Raw genomic sequence first — 25,505 nt, forward strand, 5'->3', positions numbered from 1 at the left:
GAAGAAATAAAATAAAGAGAATGCTGAAAAGGAGGGAAAAAGTAAAATTTTTAAATGGCATGTAAGACATAAAAGGAAATCCCCTATTCAGGCAGCTCTGGAGTTCCCTAATTGCACAAGAGCAAAGGACAACCCCCCAACGTGGATGCCTCGTTAAGCAATTGCTCAACCTACACTCATTGTGCAACTCCAACCTTCTAAAGCTTTTTGCTGCACATATGAAAACCACGTTTTCCACTGCGCTCTAGAATTAAGAACAGTTTTTCATTTTTCTCTTCTTCACTTTAGAGGGGGCTGTGTCCATGAGCAAAAAAATAAAACCCAACTATTGCTAGATAAGCATTCACTACAAATGAGGTTTTACATTGTTTCATCTGGTTACCTCTGAGTTTACTGGTAGTTAAGAAACACTTGGATTTTTTTCCTTAGGCAGCTAAAGATTCATTTTTCCTGCCACAGACAATAGTGATATCACAAAAAACTGTCCACAAAAACATCAAACCCTTCAAAAATCTTTGTTCTAAGTGACTGCAGTTCTGGAAGATATGCAGCAGTTAGAAGTGGCGGTTCTTACTTTACAGCCAAAATTCCAAAAGAGGCTTGCGTAGATCACAGTGTAGCTCGCTAATCACAAAGTTTTCTTTTCAGAGACATCAAGTTAAACAATTAGTAAGAACAATAATCGGTATATACCAAGATGAAGAAAGCATAACAGGAAAACCCAGTGGCCACACAGAAAAAGACAGACAGATCTGACTCTACAAAAATTTTAAGTCGTACACTGTAAAAAATATAAACAAGATTACAAAACAAGTTACAAATCAGGAGAAAGTATCTGCAACATATAAAACTACCTACAGTATATTAAGGACTCCTGCATATCAAAAAGGATAATAAAAAACATGAAAGTGGACACGGTCATAAATATATATATGTGCAAGTCAGAGAAAAAGAAATATAAACATACCATAAATATACAGAAAGATTCTTTATTCCACTAGTAAACAAGTGCAAGTCAAAGTGAGATACATTTTTAAAAATCGTAGAAAATTAGCAGAAACTGAAATATACTGGTGAGAGTATGAAGAAACAACGTGTATAGTGTTAATAGGAGTGTCAACTGATATGGTCATTTTGAAGAGAAATTTGACAGTCATGGTAATATGTATTTTTTTTTTGACAAAGTAATTCCACTTGTAGGAATCTATTCCACAGAAACAGTCCTATAAGTATACAGAGACTTAATGCAAGCATAAGGAAGTTCATTTCAGCACTGTATGTAATAACAAAAATTGGACATAACTCAGTTATCATCTGAAAGATAGATAAATATATTATACCTATACAATCAAACATGATGCAACTTGAAAAATGGTATAGATTTATATGAACTGATGTAGAAACAGTTCAAGGTATTTTGAAAACAAAAAATACTGGTAATATATACATAGCATGTATTTGAAATTTATTAGAAAAATCAATACTCTGCTACCAAACTGCTAATAACAATCACCTTTCAAATGGAGGAACTTATATTCTCATGTTCTATAGTCTATATTATTTTAATATTATTGCAGAGAGCATCAACTACTTTTCTAATTAGAAAGTAAAGACAGGAGCTTCCCTGGTGGCTCAGTGGTAAAGAATCTGCCTGCCAACGTAGGAGACATGGGTTCGATCCCTGGTCCAGGAAGAGTCCCATGCCACAGGGCAGCTACGCCCGTGCACAACTGTCGAAAGCCTGTGCTCTAAAGCCGGGGAGCCACAACTACTGACCCTGTGCATCACAACTACTGAAACCCACGTGCCCTAGAGCTCATGCTCCACAACAAGAGAAGCCACCTCTATGAGAAGCTCGTGCCTTGCAACTAGAGAGCAGCCCTCGCTCACTACAACTAGGGAAGAGCCCGTGCTCACCCCAACTGGAGAAGAGCCCGTGCAGCAACAAAGACCCAGCACAGCCATAACTAAATAAATAAAACTAAACATTAAAAAAAAAGTAAAGACAGTCCATCTTATTTTTCTGACCATGACGGTAATGGACTAGTCCTCACCCCATAAACAGCTCTAAAATATATATGGCAACTATTTTTAGGCAGTGCTCAACAGGCAGTGCAAGACATTGATCCCTGAGGGAAAAGAAACTCATGAAATGAGCCTGCAATCATTCCATCCTCTGCTTGGGGATAATTTTCCAACCATGATACAGAAAGCTGAATCTCAAGGATATTACGTTTGTCCTGAGGAGCTGAGGAGACAGAGAACAGAATTTGAGGGAGCTGAAAGGGCTGAATCTGCAAGTAAGGAAATGAACAGAAAGAAGCTGTGCAAAGAAAGGGCTTGAAGTCCACGTGAGACGCCTCAGTGTACAAGTACATGAAGGCTAGACTGTACTTATGCAGGCCAAGATGACCAGGGCTCACCAGATGGCAGCTGCTCCAGGGCTAAAAGTGGGAAAGACAGCTATTAGAGGTGGTGGCTCAGGCGTAAGGAATCTGCCTGTGATGCAGGAGATGCAGGTTCAAATCCCTGGGTCAAGAAGATACCCTGGGGAAGGAAATGGCAGTATTCTTGCCTGGGGAATCCCATGGACAGACGAGCCTGGCAGGTCACAGACCATGGGGCCGAAGAGTCAGATATGACTTAGCGACTAAACAACAACATCCCTTGAAAATCACCTGAGATTCCAGAGAGGCCACATCCTAGATTTAGACCTAACCTGAATGTGCACTAATTCTTTCTAAAACCCAGCCTAAAGCAAAACTGGCAGCAGAGACGGGGCTTGGAAGCTGACTATCACCAAGTTAGTGGGGCTTGAGAAACATCCTAGGTTCCGACATAGTTGCACTAATGATGTATAAAAGCTAATCCTATACCTTCAAGAGGATCAAGCAGTAATATAACTGCCTCTTTAAAAAGACCATAAAGAATACTCTGCAGAGGAAGGTAACGAAGTCCAGAATCTCTTTAACAAATTATCTGCAATGTCCAGTGATTTTAAACAAAAGAAAATATTCACAGGACAAAATCTCATAAGGCTTTGTGTCCAGAGTCTAGAAAAAACTTTTACAATTCTATTAGAAAACAGTTTTTAAAAATGGGCACGAGATTTGGACACTTCTTAAATGAAGATCTATGAATTGCTAATGAACACATGAAAAGCTCATCGTTAGGAAAACACCAACTAAAATTAAAATGAGATACATGAGAATGGCTAAAATCATAGAAACTAGAAATACAAATGTCTGCAATGATGCGAAGCAACCAGAACTCTCATCCATCACTAGTGGGAGTAAAACGGTGCAATCACTTTGGAAAATAATTCGGGAGTTTAAGAAAGTCATTTATATATGGCAGAGCAATTCTATTGATATTTCTAGCAATTTACCCCAAAGAAATAAAAACATCTGTTCACAAAAGATGGTACATTAATGTTTACAGCATCTTTAGCCCTAACATTAAAAGATAAGGCAACCCAAATGGCCATGATCAAGTGGATGGATAAACAGATAGATATATCCATTGGCAGGTGGATTCTTTACCACTGTGATACCTGGGAAGCCCTCTATACATCAGGCAGTCACTGATATAATCTGAAAGGATGGAAGTAAATGGAAGTGGTAATTAGTAATTCTATAAATTTATATACTATTAGTAAAGAGGTGAGAGAGAGCACACAAAAAACGGTGAGGGAGGGCAACAACAAGCAGAGAGAGAATACATAACATAAAAGATTAGTGCCTAAGGGCCACCAGTGAAATGAGTCATCATACAAACTGGTCCATCAACGTATTATACCTCAAGTGAGAAAAGGCAAAAAGAAAAAGAAAGAAAGAGGACTTCTCTGGTCGTCCAGTGGTTAACCATCTATGTGCCAATGCAGAGCACACGGGTTTGACTCCTGGTCCAAGAGGATCCCACATGCCACAGGGCAACGAAGCCCACGAGCCACAGCTAGAGAGCTCACACTAGAGCCCCTTGTCTCAACAGCAAGGGCCCCTTCTACTGAACACAAAACAGCGAAGGAAATGAACAAAGTTCATAGCTTATTTCTAAACATCTGACTGGAAGCGATTTTTCCTTAGATATCTACAGACCAATAGAGAAGGAATTGCGAGAAGGAGAAATAATTCAAAGGGTGAAAAAAAAAGATCTTATCCAGCACGGTACGACAAAGGAACATACATGTTTTAGTACCTGAAAACTAGAGAGTGCTCTCCCTTCCAAGTTTCCAAAAGCTCTTATCTTATTCAGTATAGAAATAAAACACCTCTTGTATGAGGGTAACCAAAGAAAGTTCAAAAGTTATTCATAAAAAGCCTTTATAAATCATTAAGAAAAATTGGATAAGCATTCTAATCATAAAATGGGCAAAGGACATAATTTATAAAATATGATACCAATACATATACTCAGTAAGCATAACACTAGGAAGAAAAAAAAAACCCTATTAGTAAACAAAGAATGAAAATCAAAACAATGAGACGCCATTTTTCGCCCATCTTTGGCTTAGTTACAAAAAATCAAACCATTCATGATTAGTGAGGATGCTAGATAACAAGAGATGATATTCTGCAGTTTACAGAGCTATAACCTTTTTTGGAGGGTAATTTGGCATTATTTATCAAAAGTCTTAAAAATCTGTATCCCCTCTTTGACCTAGTAATTCTTTCTTCTTTTCTCAAACATTATTTAATTTGTGGCTGCACTGGGCTTTCGTGGCTGTGCGCAGGCCTTTCCCCAGCGGGGGTGAGCGGGGCCTGCTCTCCTGTCCCTGAGCACGGGCACTAGGGCCTGAGCGGGCTTCAGCAGTGGGGGCCTGCAGGCTCTAGAGCGCGGGCTCAGGAGTCGTGGTGTGCAGGCTTAGTTGCTTGGTGGTGTATGAGATCTCCCCTGACCAGGGATTGAACTCATGTCCCCTGTGTTGGCAGGCACTTCTTAACCACTGGACTACCAGGGAAGCCCTGACCTAGTAATTCTACTCAAAAACGTACCTTATGAACTGATTTAAAAAAAAAAAAGTAAAGACTGCCTGAGATAGTATCATTTACAAAAGTGAAAAGTCAGTAACTTTCTCAATGTCTTATTGAGGACTAAAATATTATGGTGTGTCCATACACGTTAATATAATGCAGTCATTAAAGTTCACATTACAAGTGAATATGGAACTATATCCAGGATACATCTACTGCTAAGTGACCAAAGCGGATTACAAAACAATATATGTAGTTTCATTATAGTTCTGTTAAAAAGCAAAAAACTTCACATGAATCTCTGTCCATCCATTTATCCAACCAGGATAGAAGACAGGAAGATCAAGGGATCTTTTTTTTCCTTAATGCTAATATTGATTTTTCTAATATTTCTTCAAAGGATCATCTATTTTGTAAAACAAAGAAAGACTTAAATAATTTTAAAAAACTTAAAAGCAAACGCTTCTGAGTTAAATAACTCTAATTTCAAAATCCCAATCTGAGCATACCCCCCACTGTCCACAATGCCTCCTTTATCTATCATGTTCACAGCAAGGGCCACGGAATCTAGCATAGTGCCTGACACATAGCAGTCAATAGCTGTTAAATGGGAAAATGCTATCTATCTGCCATAAACCTTATGGAATTACTGCCAGGTGGATTGAGGATAGCTAGAAACAGGTCATTAAGAGCCAATCCACAGCTTCCCTTCCTAAGAGAGCAACTTAAAAAAAGTTTACTTTGCTTGATGTTAGTATATAGACATGGAATTGATTTTTGTATACTGACTTTATATCCAACAACTTTGTTAAACTCACTTATTAATCTGAATAATTTAATCTTATTTTCTACATATGAATCACATTATTTACAGATATAGTTTTTTTTTGTCTTTTCTTTCCAACTGTCTTTTTAGTACTTGTTCTTATCTTACTGTACTGGCTAGAACCTTCAAAGTAAGCTGAATGAAACTGGTAATTAATGACTCTTATCTCACCCTATTTCTTGACATGCTTGGTGGTAATAACAGTTATTCACTGTGTGATCAGTCTTTTTGTTTTACATATTTCCATATGCATATTTCATAATTAAAAAGGCAAAATAAAAAGAAAGCAGAAAGAGAAGAAACTATGAAGAACCTGGCAAAATTCTTCATTTTCGAAGAATCAACTAGTTTCCTACTGCTGCTGTTAACAAGATACTACAAATTCAATGACTTAAAACAACATAATTTATTATTTTATAGCCTGGGAGATGAGAAGCTCTATAATCAAGGTGTTGGCAGGGCTGTTCTTCCCAGAGACTCTGTGGGAAAAATCTGTTTCCTTGCCATTTCTAGTGTCTGGAGGTCACCTGGCATTCCAAGGCTCATGGCCCCTTCCTCCACCTTCAGGGCCAGCAGCATACTATTTCCAAATCTCTCTCTCTGACTTCTGGTTCCATCACCACGTCTCCCTTTTCTGACCCTGACCCTCCGGCCTCCTGGTAAGGACCTTCGTGAATATGTTAAACCACCTGGATAATCCAAGGTCACCTTCCCATCTCAATATCCCTAACTTAAACACATCTCCAAAGGCCCTTCTGCCTTGTAACGTAATTTACTTAACAGGTTTTGGGGAACAAGATGTGGCCCATCTTTGGGGGAGGGTATTATTCTGCCCACCACAAAATGTGAAGATATGGGGGCAGATGCAGAACACCACTTGGAAGACTTTTCACAGCTACAGATTAGTACCATTCACAATCAGCAGTTTAGAGAGGCCCCAAAAAATGTAAATGGGAAGTGGCCAGAGGGTGGAATTTTTTCTTGACATGGTAGGCCACAGCTCTGGGAAGGAGGTCAGAAACTGCCTTATCATTGAGGTGAAACAAAAACTGGACATGGGATGCTAGCTCTGGTAAGTAGCTCCATTATACACAGGACAGAACATATAGAAAATAAATTCACATGTTGAGAATGCACACCACCTGACCTCCTCCCCATGCCTTTCAGGGTGGTGACGTGGTAGTACAAACATATTTCAACCAATTTTAGACTTGAGAAGGGGATTTTAAATAATATCTGTAGATAAAGAAGGCATCCGGTGAGACTCTACCTAACCTGTCATGGACAAAATATCAGAATTGAGTAAACCTTTATTTAAAGAAACATAAATGGACAACACTGGACTGCAGAAATACAAGCATGGGACCCAGGGAAAAGAGCCCAGAACAAAAAAAGGGAGCGGAACATGCAGAGAGACAGAGTTACCAAACACTTGGAGGAAAAAGGTTAGATGAAAAAGAGCATCTGCTTTATTCTCACACCGGATTGGATTTTTAAAATCACAGATTTTGTAAAGTATGCTAAAAAAATGATAAAAACAAAAACGATAAAAGAGACCTGGATAAAAGGCAGGCAAAAATATAAAGATTCCAGGATAAGACACGGAAATAACATTAGGAGACAAATAATGCAACAGAAGATTTAAAAAACTGAATTAGAAGCAGTGAAGAATAGAATCAACACTATAAAAATCTGAACCAACTACAGAGAGGAAAAACTTGAGAAGCCTTTTGAGGCTATAAAGGCAAAAGCAAAAAAAAATTAAAATGATGACAGAAAGATATGTGGAGGACAAAGAATAGAGATCTAACACACACGTCAGGAGAAAAGAAATTACCAAAGAAAAGAACAAACACATTAGTAATCAAAGACATGAAAACTTCTGATGCAAAGATAGAACTGCATCTGCTTATTAAAGAGCTCATTATATGCCATACAACATTAAACTATAGAGCCCAACATCTAAACAAATCCTCATATAATTTGAAATTCAAGATTTAAGAAGTTGTAAGTTACCCATGCTGTATGGGGGGAAAAAAAAAGTAAACCTACAAAAGAAGAAAAGTAAGACTTCTCTTCATTTTTTCCTAACCATTAATGCAATGGAATAATAGCTATTGTTTTAAAGGGGAAAAAAGTTGACCTAAGTTAAGTTGCCATTCATGTGCAAGGGCAAAATAAGAACACTTTCAAAACACAAGTGTTCAGATAGCAGCCATGAATGTCACTGATATATTGTTTAATGAAAACAACAAAGTAAGGAAGAGAATGTGTACCACACTATCATTTTGATCATATATGTATATACGTTTATAAATACATTTCAGTGGGCATAGAAGTGGTATAAAAAGACAAATACCGAATAGTTAACAGTGGTTATCCCTAGATTGTGACTTTTGCCTACATATTTTTGCGAATTGTTTGATTCTTTTGCATACACACACACACACACACACACACATATATATTACTGTATTTTACAAAAATCACCTTAATTTTTAAAAAGCCTTCATGTTATCTTGGCTGGGAAAAATTCTATAATGTCACATCTAAATAACAAATGAGTCAAAGTAAAGAATATAAAAATGGGAAAGCCACAGAATAAACAGACTAAAAACTGAGCACTGAAAACATTTAAAATAAATTTGAAATAATTATAAATTTAGAAACAAAATGCAATTGTGTGAAAAAGAAAATACATATTGTAAGCAGTCCTAATTTCTACATTTTAAATATAGGATAGTCAACTGACTTTCTTCCCCCCTTTCATTCTTGATGTAGATCCTTAGAGAAGATTATGTCATGTTTTTCAAAAAATCAGTCCCACTTAAAATGAGTATTTCCCAGATCATCAAAAAACAAAGGCAACTTTTGTCCCCAAACTACGTATGTATGTATGTATGTATACGTGTGTGTGCGTATATATATAAAAACAAGGATTTTTTTTTTAAAAGCACAAAACAAGAAGCATACACTATATGATTTCAATGATATTAAAGGAAAAGAATACACACATGAGCATGGGGGAGGGGTGGAAACTGAAAGGACACATACGAAACCCTAACACTAGTTAATTTTAGGTGGTAGTTTATAGGTGATTTTTATTTTCCTGTGCTTTTCTATATTTTCTATTTAAAATGTTTGCATAATTATGTATATAACAAGCAACTCGCCAAAACTGTCATTTAAGAAATGGACAAGCCAATGGTTTCAAAAGCTGGACAGTTTAAATCCCATCTTTAGCCTCAGTTATGTATTAATGACAGTTTCCTGGGATCCTACATCCAGACAGAAAGCAAAGGTGACTGTAAGAATGAATGGGATATGATTGTGAGATGTCTAACATCATCCCCAGTGGCTCAGTGGTAAAGAATCTGCGTGCAATACAGGAGATGGGCGACATGGGTTCGATCCCTTAGTCAGGAAGATCTGCTGGAGGAGGAAATGGCAACCCACTCCAGTGTTCTTGCCTGGGAAATTTCATGGACAGAGAAGCCTGGTGGCTACAGTCCATGGGTTGCAAAAGGGTCAGACACGACTGAGGGGACTAAACAACATCACCTTATAACACAATCTATATTTCTTAATCAAGCTTAAAAGTTGCCCCAGCATTAACTTGTTGGAAAGTTCTTCACTGAGTTCTTGGGTCAGATAACATAACATGGGAATGAAGACACAGAAGATCACACAAGTTAACCTACCTGGGAAAGCTAGAATGAGGATAGCTTACATCTACTTATGACATAAATGATTTGATTCTTATGAAATGCCTAGAGCTTTAGAGCCTAAGAAAAGAAATAGCCTGTCACTAAATAAATCCTTGTTCAGTACTACCTATAGCTATACAGTCACATGCATGTTTTTTAGATAATTAAGCTTTTTTGATATTGACTAACATATATAACATGAACTCAATATGTTTCTCCTAAAATAATTTCCTTTTTACCACTTCTCCTATCTGCCCACAGGGTTATTGGGGTTTCAGTGAGGAAATATGTGTAAAGAGCTTAGCACACCTAGAACCTGACCAGTTGACTGCAAAATCTTAAACTTACTATTATTATGGTTTGATTACTCTTCCAATCACTTATGCTTATTCAGTATAATGCAGCAAAAAGGACACAGGGTTTTATTTATCCTTTTAAAACTTGTTCTTATGGAAATTTTCATATATGTATAAAAGTAGAATACTATTAATATAGTAAACTCCAGTACCCACCCAATGCAAAGAGTTGACTCACTGGAAGAGACCCTGATGCTGGGAAAGGTTGAAGGCAAATGGAGAAAGAGGTGGCAAAGGATGAAATGGTTAGACAGCATCACTGACTCAATGGACATGAATTTGAGCAAACTCCAGGAGACAGTTAAGGACAAGGAAGCCTGGGGTGCTGCAGTCTATGGGACTGAAAAGACATACAATTTAGCAGTTGAACAACAACAAAAACCCATTTTTCAGATTTAACCATGATCAACACTTGGCCTTTTTTCCCCCATCTACAGTCCTATCCACTTTCCTTCCTCCCCAGATTATTTTGAAGCAAATCCTAGATGTCAAATCATTCATAAGAATATGATATTCTGAAGTCATACAGACAAGGATTCTAAACTTTACTTAGCTACATGATCCTGGGTAAGATACTAAACCTGTGAATTAAGGTGCCGAGCAGCCACTCATGAACTTAACATCACTTTCTCCTAGCTGGCTCTAATGTTCAACGTCTGTGATATTTCTGTCTACATGTAAGCAGCTCCGCTCTGTTGCTTTTACCTGAACCCATACTCTATCTCACTTTTGAAAAATCCCAACAGCCACCTGTTTTCTCAACCTCTTGTTCATCCCATGCCTGGGTTTTCTATTACAGTTTGTTTCTTTTAGGCAGAATATTAATCCTGAAAGATGTTCAGCAAATCAAAAAGATCAAGGGTGAAGCAAGTTTGGGAAAGCTAGCAAAGGCTATCCTTCTTGCAATGTACACTACATTAGAAGCTCCAAGAAGTCCTGCAGTAATGGTTTCTAATACTGTGTTACTCTAATTTACATGATTATGGGACTTTTTTTCACCTAACTATTAAGAACCTATAAAACTAGAGTTTCTTGGAATATGCTTGGGAAATACAGTGATCGGTAAATGCCAAATCAGTGCTCCGTGAGCAATGCCTTCAATGGGAAACTACCAATTCAATAAAATTTCAAGAGTGCCTCTTTAACTATACATGCAAATTAACTTGCTTGCTTGTCACATCTTTGTGTGTGCCACAAGTTCTCTCCCAAACTAGGTGGGTGTTTGCCTTGTATGTCTGGATCTCTCTTGCTGTGTACACAGGAGTGGTATAGGTCTGCTCAGTGAACACCTGTCTAGTGAACATCCAAGCTGAACCAAACGTGACCACTCTCGACCACAATGAAATTCTCATGTTGCCGCTACAAAGTCCTTGAGATACTTTACATTTCTTAGCTGTGAACACCAGAAGCTGGAGAAGATGTCTGTCTTCTTCAGATATCCAAAAGGTCAAGAGTTCCTAAAGAGCCCCCCATATTGATACTGATCTTCCAGGTCAGCGGTGGAGATGTTTCATAAGAGCTGATCATCATTCTTCGCTCCTTTCTTGAACTTCGGTTGTCTCTTTTATAAAATGAAGGTACTAATACCTACTTGGTGGGCACTTTGTGTGGACTTAAATACTAGACAGAAGTAGCTTGTCCAGGGACTGACACATGCTAGATATTTAAGAGATGTTATTTTTCTCTGCCATGGAGAGAAAGAGAGAAAAGGGAAAAGGAAGGTATGTAGCATCTTACATAGGGTAGACCTTACATAGGGAAGACCTCTCCAACCAAGGTGGCATTGAGAAGGGCGTGAGGGGGCAACACAGTGCTCTGGGGACAGGGTGTCCCAGGCTATGAGGAAAGCAAGTGCAAAGATCCTGAGTGTGCGGCTGGTCTGAGGAACAGCAAGGATGCCAACGTGACTAGGGCGTTCCGGACACAAGCAGAGTAGCAGGAGCTGGACCAGAGAGTTCAGAGAGAAGGGACATGATCTTACTGATGCTTTAAAGAGATCACTCAGGGCTTTCCAGGTGGTCTAGTGGTTAAGAATTCACCAGCCACATAGCAACATGAATCAGCTACAGGTATACGTTATGTCCCCTTCCTCTTGAACCTCTCTTCCAAACCAACACAATACTGTAAAGCAATTATCCTCCAAATAAAAATAAATAAATTTAAATTAAAAAAAAAGACAAAGAATTTGCCTGCCAACACAGGGGACATGGGTTCAATCCCTGGTCCAGGAGGATCCCACGTACCAGGGAGCAACAAAGCCTGTGCACTACAGCTACCGAGCCAGGGCTCTAGAGCCCAGGAACTGCAGTCACTGAAGCCCACACGCCTGGGGCCACGCTCCGCAACCAGAGGAGCCACTGCAACGAGAAGCCTGCGCTCCGCAACCAGAGGAGCCACTGCAACGAGAAGCCTGCGCACTGCAACCAGAGGAGCCACTGCAACGAGAAGCCTGCGCTCTGCAACCAGAGGAGCCACTGCAACGAGAAGTCTGCGCTCCGCAACCAGAGGAGCCACTGCAACGAGAAGCCTGCGCACCGCAACCAGAGGAGCCACTGCAACGAGAAGCCTGCGCACTGCAACCGGGGAGAGCCGGTGTGCGGCAACGAAGAGCCAGAGCGACCAAATATAAAACAAATAAATAAAAATAAAGAGATCATACCAGCGGCTGTGCTGGAAATAGACTGGAGAGCAGGAGGGAGGAGCTAGAGAAACTAGTCAGAAGGCATTTCACTGAATCGAACGAGGGTGCAGTGGTAAGAAAGCACTGTATGTGTTTATTTTGAAGGTAAAGAAGACCTGGACTGCTGACAGATTAGATATGGAGGTGTGAGAAGAGAGGCGCCAAGAATAACCCCAAGAATTTTGACATGAGTAGCCCCAAAGTCAAAGCTGCCATTTACCAAGATGCGAAGACTGAAGACAGATCAGGTTTGAAGGAGAAGGAAATTCAGAAGTCTGGATTTGGAGATGTTGCATTAGACATGCCTACTTCATAGTCCTTGAAGTGGAGACTACCTTCAGACTACCTCAGTCTCAGTGAGCTGTGACTGCCCCGGGCAGCCTGTGACTCACAACCACAGGCTGAGGGCGCGGGCCACAGGCTCTGTGTTCTTGCCAGTCGTGTACTTACCACATGCTGTTGTATATCATATACTGTACCAGACACATGTATCATATGCCCACACTAAAGCTGGGAGACGGATTTCCCTGGTAATCCAGGGGTTAGGACTCCGCACTTCCATGCCGGAGGCACGGGTTCGACTACTGGTGGGGGAACTAAGATTCCACATGCCACACAGCGAAAGGCTTAGCAAGTCTAAAGCTGGTTAGGACTCCCTCTGTGTTCTTCACTGAAAGACAGTTAACCCAATAGCCAATTTCCAAAAGCAACCTCCAGAGTCAAGACCACCCTATGATCACAGAAGAACAGGACGTACTAGGTTTCCCCTGGCCCAAGTTGCAGTTGCCCAGTTTCTCTTCCAACTGAGCATCTTCCATAAAGTCTGCACTGTGTTAGCTGTCCTCAGCCTCACACACGACAACTCCCCGTTAGTATTCCCTTCGGAGACTAGAACAGCAGGACTTTATTCCAACTTTTTGCTGGAAAAACATAAAATGAGTATTCCTCTAGAGAGAGAAAGGTTCTCACATTCCCAATATTAGTCATTAACTGCATTTAAACTCCATTGATATGTCAATGTCAAGACCTTTATCTGCTTATATAAATTTAACCAAAGGGAATATATGAAAAAAATTCTACTATAAGGAATCACTTCACTTATTATAGTAGTTCAAAAATTCAGGAACAGTCCCTTGGTTCAGTAAAGCAAAGACTGGTTAAAGAAATCTTCGTATAGAAATGAATACTAAGTGATCCTCAAACATGATTCCATTTAAGAATACATTAAAAGATACAAGTGAAAAAAGCAGATTACAGGGACCTCCCTGGTGGTCCAGTGGCTATGACTCTGCACTTCCAATGCAGGGGCCAGAGTTTGATCCTTGGTCAGGGAACTAGATCCCACATGCCTCAACTTAAGATTCCTCATGCCACAACTAAGACCCAGGGCAGCCAAATAAATATTTAAAAGCAGAGTACAAATAACATGAATAATATGATCCCTAGTTGTGTTAAAAAAAAAAAAAAAGAAAAGTGTGTGCATATACTGGAAGTTAAATATGATTGTATATAATCAGAAAAAACAACAGTTGTATTACCACTGGGTAAAGGAGTTGTGGATGCATTTTTTTCCTTTTTACTTGTCTACAAGGAACATAGATCCTTTTTTCACAAAGACGAATTTAAAAAATTTACATTCAACATAAAATCTTTCATATTTGTAGTTTATGTTTGGATTTTAGCTTTTACTATCTGACATTAAAATAGCGACAAAAAAATCTACCTGCCTTTCTTTTTTTTTTTTTTTTCTACCTGCCTTTCTATACATACTTCATCTAGCTCAAAAGCTTTCCTTCTGAGAAGCCACTTGTGGGACTGTCCCCAAAAGGCTCTCCCCTAGGGGACGTGACGCCAACAACTCCACACAGGGGTCAGTCACAGGGATCCCCTGCTTGGCAGAGGAGACCCTGCTCCGGGGGGTCTGTGGGCGCGACTTCCCCAGCCCAGCAACTGCTGCACGGGAATGGGAAGTGGAAAGGACGGCTCTACTCCCTACACCTGGCCGCAGCCCCAACTATTAAGCAGAGACTAAGAGTTCCACAGTCCCCACCAGGGCAACAGGCAATGGGCTTTGTTTTCTATAAACAGACAGACAAGGAAAAAGTTCAGGTTAAAACGCGGTCCTCAGAGGAAGAAAAATAGAAACCAGGCAGCGGGGAATGCTTCATATTCCTAAAAGCTTTTTTTGTAAGTTAACACATGGTGTCTGCTTCTCTCTAGTCACCTATTTATCACTCTCCTCCTTAGAGAAGGGAAAAAGCCCTGGCTGTTTTCCTAGTGCAGAGTTTTGCGGCTGGGGGGGAAGGATGAAAGGGGGGAGGAAGGAGGGTGCCTTAAGCATGATGCAAACCATTTGGAGCTGAGTGAGAGCACTGCCAACACAAGCTGCACTATTTAAACAAGTGAGGAAATGATCGTATATACAACATGCCAGCGAGCGCACACACACACCAAAGGAAGTCGAGAGGGCTTTTTTTTTTTCAGGACATGGAGCTGGATGTCAGCGGCTAAAAGGTCGATATTTTCCCTTAACACCCTCCTCAATGACTTAATCATGTTCCGTTTGCACAGAAAACTTCCCAAGAATAAAAAAGTCTGGAGAATTGAGAGGAGGGGTGAACGGGGGAGGGATGTTTGGCCTGGGGCTGACCTTATCCGAGGTTTTCTCCACGTAGCAGGGGTCCTGAGGGGCAGCCAGCAAGGGGACAAAGCCCGAGAGAAGCCGATCCTCTTCCAGGATGAGGAGGGTGAGGTCATCATCCGGGTCCTTGTACAGTGGCACCTCAGACTGATTCACCGCAGTCAGTATGTTACAGAAGTCAGCCAGCGTCGACCACACATCCACAGCAACCCTGCGAGAAAGGAGGGGAGACGAGAAGAGCAGCTCTAGAGAGGGACCAGTTCAAGCCGTCTAAGCACTTGTGGGCAGGGACATGCTTGTGGCAAACGCCGTCTATGGCTGGCATCTGCCAGGAAATCTAACCCAAAGAGCTCGGAGACAAAACTGCACCCGTGGCAGTAATCTGGTGGGTGGGTGTGTGTCCATCTCTGCAAAGTTGAAATTGATTAGGGGGACGCTTTTAATCCTAACCAGAAAGGAAAAAGAATTTAGAGAATCAGTTGCCTAATGCAGGTCCTGTCACCTTTCCAGACAGTGTGCCTGAGACACTTACTCAAACATTCAAGACAACCAGTGCCTGAGGCGGCTCCCAGAATTCCCCTGCTTCTGTCCAGCCAAGTATATGCCACACAGACAGCAACACCATGCCAACCTCTCCTCCTTCTACATAGCCAGAGGGACCAGACACACCAGGCAACGAGTCATGTGGTTGTTGCCTCCCACCCCAGTCCTCTACAGTGGTTGAGAGAGCTCTTCCTATAGGTAAGGAAGAAAACAATCAAACACACCCAACAAAAACCTCATTCCTGGCCTGCCAAGATCCTTCTGGGAAGGAAAAGCCACCCAAGCATTTCAGCAGGTGAACGACATCAGTACTGTCTCAGCCACCACTCTCCCCCTCTTCTCCCTCACAAGTGGAAGGTAACGTACAGGGTGACCAACTCTTCTGGTTTGCCTGGGACTGTCCCAGTTTTAGCACTGAAAGTACCAAGTCGCCAGAAAACCCTCAGTCTTGGGCAAACTGGGTTGGCTGCTCACCCCTGATCGCGTATCACCAGGTCCTGGTCGAACATGGTAAGAACTCCTGAAAAGGCAAAGTCTGGCTCGCCCCAGTTCAAACTTCAGAGCCAAATTAGAAAAAAGGAGGTTCACTTCTCTGACACTGTCATTTGTCAAAACTCTCCTGTGGCTCACATCCCTGCTTTGGTGGGTGGTAAGGATCCTTAGAGCTTTCTTTTTTCGTCTGTATGGGACACAGCTCTAAAAGTCAAACTGTGGTCAGATTCGGGACCCACCAAGTCTATAGGCCCTGGGCTGTACAGGACTTGGCTTTCTTTTCCAGAGGACTACATTAACCAGGGTGTCTGGAACAGGCAAGTGCCCTATGGATGCTAAGCTGTACACTAAAAGGAGTGAGTTGCACAGAATAACAAAGAAAAGCTTTACAATGAGGCTCAAGAGATGGGGTGGCCAGAGGCGAGAAGCAGAAGAGAGCTATAAGAGTGAGCTCCATCCTGGAATCTTCCCAGAGGAGTCACTGCGCATGAGCCAGATCTGCCAGGGAGGGGCCTCAGACCTGAGGGAAGTGTTTCTCTCGGAGACGGGGAGCTTTGGGGAGATGGCAGAAGAGAGGGCATTCAAGGGCCATGGCACTGAAGGTGATGCTGGGGGAGAGAGGGGAGTGGAGGTGTGAGGACTCCTTGCCTGGATCCAGGTGGAAGGAGCCTGCACTGGTTTATTTACTGAAATCGCTGCACAAGGAAAAGGCCATGAAATGAAACATCTTGTTTTCAAGAGTGTCCTGGGAACCAGGCGGAACACAGCTCCATTAATCACACAACGGCACATAATCAACACACGTGTACCGCACAATGACTCGCCTCCCAGGCTTTGCCCAGGAACAAGAATGTGTTTGGGAAGAATCACCGGAGGGGCGAGAGCTTTCTAAAGCCTCTCTCTCTGCACAGACACCGACGACCGGACTCATTCACAAAGCTCCATCTTTTGGCTCGGCTGAGTTTGGCTGTCAGAAATGTTTAAATATGGAAAAAAATAAACAGTTGCAACACGTTTCTGTGCGGAGATCTGCCTGAGCCCCTTTGTGATGTAATGGGAAACGCGGCATTCAGGCTACCAGCTGTAGAATAAACAGAACTTGGAGGGTTAAAAGGAACTGAACTTTCCACGACCCCATCTGCAGAGAAGAAAATAATAAGAGGAATGATGCACTGCCCCACAGCTCTGATAGTTTATCCTCCGGTCCCGGCTGCAGAGACAAGCACCGGATGTGATAGGGCCGCTCAGGGCCGCCTCCGAGGTTAGCGCTGCCCATGGGAGACGCACAGGGAGGCTCTTCCAGCTCCCCGCTTCCTCCCCTGTGCCCTGCTGGCCACTGGAGCCCACTGCCTGAGTCTGATCCCACAGCAGTGGTGAGCTCCGGCCAACAGGCACTGCTCGGCTGCAGAGCAGCAATTTGGAAAATAAACAGGAAAGACGACAGCGAGAAGGAAGAAGGTGAAAAGTCTCCCAGCTGAATTCTTGGCTTGGGGGCCTTGGTTGGTGCTGTGCAGGTCAAGGCTGCTTCAGGAACTACTTGGGGGCAGGGGGAGGTGTGGGCAGCAGCATCTCATGCCAGGGAGAGGCGGCAGAAAATTACCCATGGCTGCCACAATGGGAGGCCCCACATCCCTCTCTCGTTCTCCCACCCCTACCATCTTGGATCCAAGACGAAGAAATATGTGGTACCATGTGGTTCTCATTACCATGCTCCCTGTCCCTAAGGCTCAGATAAACCAAAACGGACTCCTCCCAGAGACTGCTGGCCACCACGAGGGACCCCTGCCCACATCTGCCTTTCGCCCATTACCACCCACCTTGTGCCCAAACCTGGAGACTCACTGCAGAAATGCAGTGGATGGGAGTTCCTACCCTAGTACTGATTTGTAAACAGCAGCTGATGCCAAAAGACAAAGGAAGTGTCCTGAGTTCCCAACCCCGAAATGTCAAGGGGCCCAAGGGGCCAAGCTAGACTAGCAGAATCAAGGGAATAAATACACAAAATGCTCCGAGGAAAGGTCATTTCTGTCTGGATCCCTCCAGACGGATGTACGAGTCTAGTGGCTACTTTCTTCTGGTATCGCAGTGGGGCTGCGCCAGATCACTGCATAGCTCATCGATAGTCCTCTCCTTCCTCACTGAGCCCCATAAACACAACAACTGATCAGGTGCCCATGGATCATATGGTGACTCCCCACAGAGGGTGGGGGAGAAGGGAGTGTCAGGAAACTAATACTAAAAGGAAGAAGTACTTTGAAAAACTAGGTGAGATGTCTGAACTCAAACTTAAGATGTCTGCAACGGGATGAGGTAATTCCTGGAACCTGGGCAATGTCACCTCAGCTTACCCTGATCGGGCCTCTGGGCTGAGAGGTCAGTCCCATGGGTGAACACAGGGCTTCCTGTCTGAGTAGAAGGGGAAAAGTTAGCCTTTTCCTGCTCTAATCTTTATCCCACCTGGGAGTGCCTTCCAACCTTCACCCCACTGCAGCCCTTGAATGCTAGGGACTCAAGGTTGGCCCGGGCCAAGGGGCCCGATGTCCAATTCTGGTGGCTGTGAGGAACTTTACACCGCTCCCATTCTTCTAGAAACGCTTAGGAAATGACTCCCTAGGAAAGTTTCCAGACATGCTCAAGACACCAGTGGTTCTAAATGGACCCTCTAGAGCTCTATCTGCTTGGGAAAATCCCTCTGGTTTGTTCTGGTCCCAGCTCATATTTGGGGAAAGCTCCTAGAGTCCAAAAAAAATCTTCCCCCCAAACAGACACAAGGCAGCCAGAGAACATGAAACTGCATGTGAGTCTGTTTATGGCTTTCAGAATGGTGGCAAGGGAGCCTCTCAGGCAGCTGTGATGTGACTGGTGAGCAGGGATCGGCGGCTGCAGAGTGACCCAGTGGTCCAACCCCGCAGAACATGCCACACACCAGGAAAGCAGACCTCTGGCTGGAATCTGAACACCAGATCCTAGCTTGGGACCAACCACTAGCAGTGGCTAGTTAGAGGTATGCACTCAGGACCAAGGCTTGCTCACTTCCCTACAGACAGGCATTCACTTACTCCACCAGGAAAGGAAAAAAATAAGAGTTAATTTACTTTTTATTGCCTCAGAATTCCAAGGTTTAATGTAGCTGTCAGTTTGAGTGCAGTGCAGCTGCCGGCCGATACAATGCAGCCCAGGCCAGCCCAGGTGACTAGGGAAACACATTTCACAGAAATGAACCAATGCACACTCTTGGCCGGTTGTTTGGGGGGATATTGACTCGGGGAATCAGATTAACCCTTAGGGTTGGGGTTAGTTCTGCAAATAGCGTTTGAAAATTCAGCAGCTTCGGTACAAGGAACTGAGAAGCCCTGATCTCAGGTGGACCAGTGGGTTTCTGGTTTCTTCAATTTTGGCGTTTCCTCATACGACATGCCACTCAACTACAATGAGCTCAGAAAGATTCAGGTGTGAGATGTGCGAGGCAAGTTATACCACAGAGATCTATCAACCTCCTTCCTAAACTTCAGAAAAGAAGGCAGATCTGCTGGTTTTATAGGGAGCAGGTCAGGTATGAACCTTTCTGCTAACTCCACCTGATGCCAGGATGACAGTTCAGAGAATGGAGGACGAAGGCCCCACTGGGGCTCAGGCCATCCTTCTGGCAAGTCTGAGGAGGACTGAGCCCTCACACACCCCTTCATATTTTTACTGGGGAACAGGCTGACTGGTGATTAATATCAAGTACAATGACCCCATGTTACAAGCCTGCAGGGGCCTGTGGAGGTGGCCATTTCCTGTGTAATACCAGCTTGTTTAAACACTAACATTCAAACGCCACAGCTGCAGAACAAACCCGGAAAGAGCTGAGTGAGAAGAAGCCCTGCATTGTGTTTTGGAGCTATGGAAGATCAGAGAAGCAGTACAGATGGGAAACGAGTTGGGTCTTTGGTTCCTGGGGTGAGGAGCTCTGGAAACATGGCTAAGATGGCACAGAAGCCAGGCACAAGAAAACTGAAAAAGAGATGGTCTGTGGACTATAGCCACGAAAGGGAAAGACTCAAGGCCACAGCAAGAGAAATGCTCTTAAGATATGTTATATCCTCTTTTTAAAACTTGTTTGCTGGGGAATACATGTAAATCCATGGCTAATTCATTTCAATGTATGACAAAAACCACTGCAATGATGTAAAGTAATTAGCCTCCAACTAATAAAAATAAATGAAAAAAATAAATAAATAAAAATTAACAACCAAAAAAAAAAAAAACTTGTTTGCTGACGGACCATTGTATTCTAGCCCACAACCCTCTGCGCGGGGTTCCAAGCCCCGTGGGAGCCCTGCAGGACCCCCCCCCCCCACCCAACTGGAGGAAATGAGCAAGTAATAGCAGAAACGGACTTGAATGCAACAAGTCTGGCAGAGTCAAAAGAACAGTACCTGGGCTTGAAATAGCTCAGTAAGCCCCTTGGAAAGCCAACACTGTTCTCAGTGGACTGAGCCTCCGGTTCTGGTCTCAGGTTAAGCAGCTCGGCAAGATGAGGCAGACCCTGGGAGGGGGTGGGGGGAGATCTACGCAGCTCTCTCTGAAACTCGGGAACCACAGTGTATCTTCCAGATGCCGCCATGATATAAACAGGAGACGACGTTATCAGGCCTCTCACTGCTCTAGGAGTTAAGACATGGGCGGCCAGATACCATCCTCTGAGAATGTCACTGTTTATTAGGTGACCACTGAGAACTACGAGACTCAGTTAAAGAGGATCCTTTCTGCCTTTCTAATTCACACAAACAAGTCAACCTGGGCCCTTGGAAGAGTGCCCGCTGAAATTAATTCTGCCCAATAGGGCAAAATCAATCTGCAGCCCAGTCACCCTGCACTTCTCTGGGAACATAAACTTCATGTTCTCAGCAGTGCAGCTGGAGCCCTATGGCCAGCATCAGGTCACGGCAACCTCATTCCAGGGCTTCTCAAGCACCTCTCCTGTGCCTCCCTCAACCTCTCTCCAGGTCAGCGCCTCATTTGACTTCAGTTCTCCCAAGCTACGCGCAAACGTATGGCCCTGGTCGCATGACGATGGTGTGCTAAACCCATCAGCACTGTGTTTGGGAAAGAGTGGTCCCCAGGGGACCTCGACATCTCCACGGCCTGAGTGGATTCCTCGGTGGCCTCCCTGGTGCGGATTCTCACGGTTCTGGCCTCTCTGAATTCTGAGCTGTAACCACTCCAACACGTCTTCTCAGTTTAGCACACACTGGACCCAAATAACCTCAGCCTGGAGCTGGAAAGTACTCTCCCGGGGTCAGCGGCTGTACCCTGCTGGGGTCAGACTGGAGCCTTGGGCCAACACCCCTTCCTCTCACAAGAAGTCCTGAGGGAGGAGGCGGGGGGCGGGGGACGGCGGCTCCTGCCGTGGGAGAGATCACGTGTGCCCCACACTCAGCACTTGGAGGAAGAGGAACCCCCTGGTGCCAGGCTAGAGTGCTGACGCCCCAACCCGGAGCCAGGGAGACTGGGTGGGGAGCCAGGGTAGCAAAGGGGCTTCCCACAGTCACCACCACTTCCTTCAGGGAAGTGCTGATGGACTAGTACTTAGTGACCTCCTAAAATGCCCTTCTGGGAAGACGTATTAAGCGTCCTTGAAGGGGTGCCGACTAGGCTTGGGATTAGTTCTTACTTCAGAGCTGCCCTATGAGGGTGAGCAAACGAGCTTCTTTTTAACTCAGGAATGTCTATCTCGTCTACAGGGTCAGCACAGGCGGGCTCCCCGAGGAAATTAGCTTACTGCACACTCCCTCCATGTCCCCATGTCTCCCGAGGTGACAGCACCTCAGGGGGCTCCCTCCAGGTCATTTCCAGCATGCTCCGTAGACTACACAAGACAAGCCATGGAAAAGCAGCAAGTCCAGGAATTTCTGGAGTTTTTTTTTTTTAACAGTACTCCAATCCAACAGTGTGATAAATGCATCCGAGCTACAATTAGGAAGATATATAGCATCAGAATGCGAAGGTCTGGGCAGCCTGGTGAAGCGCGGGCTCTCCAGAGCCCCGGCTATGTTTCCCATTATGTAACCCTGGTCATGGGCAGACAGCCAGACTCCAAATGAAAAAGAGACTCTGGCTTGGCACCGGTTCTATTTTCCTATCCTCATTCGGGGTCAGCGCAGTGTCATACAGCTGCAGAGAAAGCTCCGGGGATTAAACCTGGGAAAGCCTCCAAGACCAGGACCTGGGTTCAAGTACCAGCTGAAAGCAATAAACCAACTGCCACAGCTGGGCTAGGTTTGGATGTTCTCAAAGTCCCCTGACTCTTTCACTTACTGAGAACTAGAGATCAAGATGAGGGAAGATTTGGCTTTGGCGGAGCCTCTGAAATGAGGTAGGTTGTCCCACTGCCCTCACCTTGCCAAAGGTCCTGGGATGCAAGGGGACTACGCGTGGGCTCGCGGAAGCCCATCGCTCTGCTCCTCTCCACCACCTGACGTTCACAATGGCCTCATGCTCCCTGGGCAGAGTCGGGAGTGGCTGCCCCTCCCCTCTCACGAAAGCCCTGGTACAGAATCTGTGCTCCCCACTCCTCCTCCAACCCCCAACATGTGAATGGCCCCTCCAAACACTGTGATCTGTTCTAAACAGACCAAAGCACTCTACACTGCCTTTTACAGTGGCTCAAGGCAACTTTCCACATCCTGCAACAATCCTCCATATCCAAATCTTGGGTACAAAGCCATCCCATTACAACTCCTAACAGACACAAATGGGAAGTCAACATGCACACGTGCCAACGCCAGCCTACCAAGTGCCGCTGTGTGCAGAGGCACAGATGGCTCTGAAGCCCTGCCCCTGTCACTCGGCAGCGTCGGGGAAGTCCTGTCACCATCAGGACAAGTGCTCCATGTGTGCCCAAGTGGCTCCTGCGAGGAACAGTCAATGTGACCAGAAAGAGGAGGAATATGGGCCAAGAGGAGAGAACCAGGGAGACCTCATGATGTGGTTTAGAATTCCCCTGAGAAGGTAGAGGATGCTTCGGAGTGACTGACTGTGCAAGGAACGATGGTAACACAATGAAAGGCAGAAGGGGAATGAAGGAACAAGATTAATCAAGGGTCCAAATGTGTCAAGGAGACAATGTGGGAGTAGGCATTTCTGGAGGAGAAGAAAACTGAAGCGTAGGCTTTCTGGTCACCTTAGTTTAGGATCAATGAGGAATCTGACTTTGCAGAAAACATATGCAGGCACAGACTAATGAAAACACACAAAGGAGAGGTGTTAGGTGGAAACGATTTCATTCCTACTCTCTTGAGAACATTCCCAGACCTTCCAAACTGAAGAGCAGCATAGGGACCTAGTGTGTCAGAGGGATGAATTTCTGTTCTGACATCTACAGAACTATCTGGAGTATGTTATTCCTCACAGCCTTAAAAGAAAAAGGTTCCACAGTATGAAAGATCGGTGGATGGGAGATATCATTTTGTAACCTAGAGAAGAACCACCAGACCCTGCCAATCCCTCAACTATAGCATCCACTCAGTGAGTGTTAGGCGGTTACATGAGAAACCAGAAAGAAGGGAGGTAAATTCTTACTCCACTTTTCCACAGCTTGGATCTGATGGTTATGAGGTGGGGTGATGGTCAGACCAGGTCTGCTTCGTCCAGTGGCACCAGCCCTCAAACCACTGCACCTTGTGGTCAGGAACCGGGATGGCAGGGCCCCTCCTCTATGCTTAAACTTGCATTCCAAAGACAACCAGCCACTGATTCTGACTGCAAAGGCAGACAGTGCAGGAAGGACTCTATTCTCTACCACACTGACTTTTCCAGCCTAGTCTGGACTCATCAAAGAGTAAGTTAACAGCTATAGGAACTTGTTTACTAAGCCATCAGATTCACATTATTTGGTCAGATTTGCTATCCCTGTGAAGGAAAGTCTGGAAAGACTGAGCAAATTTGATTGACATGTCCCAGCCCCCTCTGCCTCTCTGTGGCCTTGGAGGTGAAGGCCAGTTGGGGGTGGATGTAGCCTGGACCACGTGCCCGGCTGCAGACTGAGCCCTTGCCCAAAGATGGGCAGCAGCTCGCATGAGCCGGCAACGGTCCATTTGCTCCAGCATCCACAGAGAAAACAGACTCAGCACCTCGAGCAAGTGAGGCCCAGTACTTCCTGTGTGAGCTTTCCATTTCCTCGGCCAAACAAAAGCCAAGAGGGTGGGAGAGGGAGCGGGGGTGAAGGGAGACAGGTTGCAGCAGAGAGGTCAGCCAGCCTGATGGCCAGGATATGGGAAAACGACCTGGGTGGACCATACCTAAGGCTGTGCGGTAGAGTGACCCAGGGAAGGCCCGAGCTCCAGGAGCAGATGGTCTGCCTCCCCCCAGGTCAAGGGAAAGTGAGGAAGACACTGTGACCCCTGCACATGCTCAGAAGCAGTGGCTGGAGATACTTAGTGAGCAAGAGTCCTTCCTTGTCAGTTTCTTTCCAGAACTGCAAACTGCCTAGTCGGCATTGCAGATTAATGGCCTGAAAAGTCGGAGGCTGACATGTTAACTCTTCAGGGAATGCTGCTGAGAACCGGCTGCCCCAAGCCAGATCAGCCCGTTCCTTTGTGTGTCCACAGCTGACCAGCTCAGGGTTCAACTCTGGCTCACGGGTCCTCAGCCTGGAGTGTGTCCTGGAAACTTAAAAGAGGGTTCACAGGAAAGATGCAGAGATTTGTTTGGTGCTGTGAGCGTCACCCACAGGGTTACAGAGCCAGAGTTGGGGGGTCCTGGGGAGGGCAGGCTGAATGGTCCAGGGGTGGCTTCCTGGGGTGAGGAGCAAGGGAGAAATATGAGGAAGGAAAGGCAAGTAAGAATCAGGCTCCAGAGTCCACACGGAAAGGTCAGTTAACTGCTGGCCAGAAACCTCTGCTGCAGAAACCTGTGTGTGTCTCCCAGAAGCCTGGAGACTCCCATGGCATGGCTGGCCCACAGCCCAGAGAAGCACCCCTGCCCACTCCCTAGAAATGTAATGTACCATCCCAGCCATCCATCCTCCTCCTTCCAGTACTCTCCCCCTCCCAGGGAAGAGCACTAGACAAGAATGAGAAGACAGTGAGCATGGATGCTTGTTCCCGAACACACACGTATATGCCCAACACAGAGCCTGAAAGAACTGTGAGTGTACTACACCTGCCAGAGACCACAATACAGCCGATGGCAGAGAGGGATGGGAGGAGGGGAGAAAGGGAGACAGAAAGGTCGGACAGAGAGAAACGCCGAGGGAGAGACCAAGATAGGAAAAGAGAAAGAATGAGGGAGAGAGATGGACA

General features: G+C 44.6%; 1 protein-coding gene across 5 annotated transcripts in view; it reads right to left on the reverse strand.

The window, feature by feature from the left end:
- Positions 1-25,505, reverse strand: part of SMG6 (SMG6 nonsense mediated mRNA decay factor) — a 197,074-nt gene that overhangs the window by 77,210 nt on the left and 94,359 nt on the right. For all 5 annotated transcript variants that reach the window (XM_020909771.2, XM_020909772.2, XM_020909770.2 and 2 more), the window contains one exon: positions 15,193-15,394. In XM_020909771.2, coding sequence (XP_020765430.2) covers positions 15,193-15,394 — 202 coding nt within the window. The remainder of the gene's footprint in view (positions 1-15,192; positions 15,395-25,505) is intronic.

This window comes from Odocoileus virginianus, chromosome 17 (assembly GCF_023699985.2).
Source record: "Odocoileus virginianus isolate 20LAN1187 ecotype Illinois chromosome 17, Ovbor_1.2, whole genome shotgun sequence".
NCBI classification, from domain to species: Eukaryota; Metazoa; Chordata; class Mammalia; order Artiodactyla; family Cervidae; genus Odocoileus; species Odocoileus virginianus.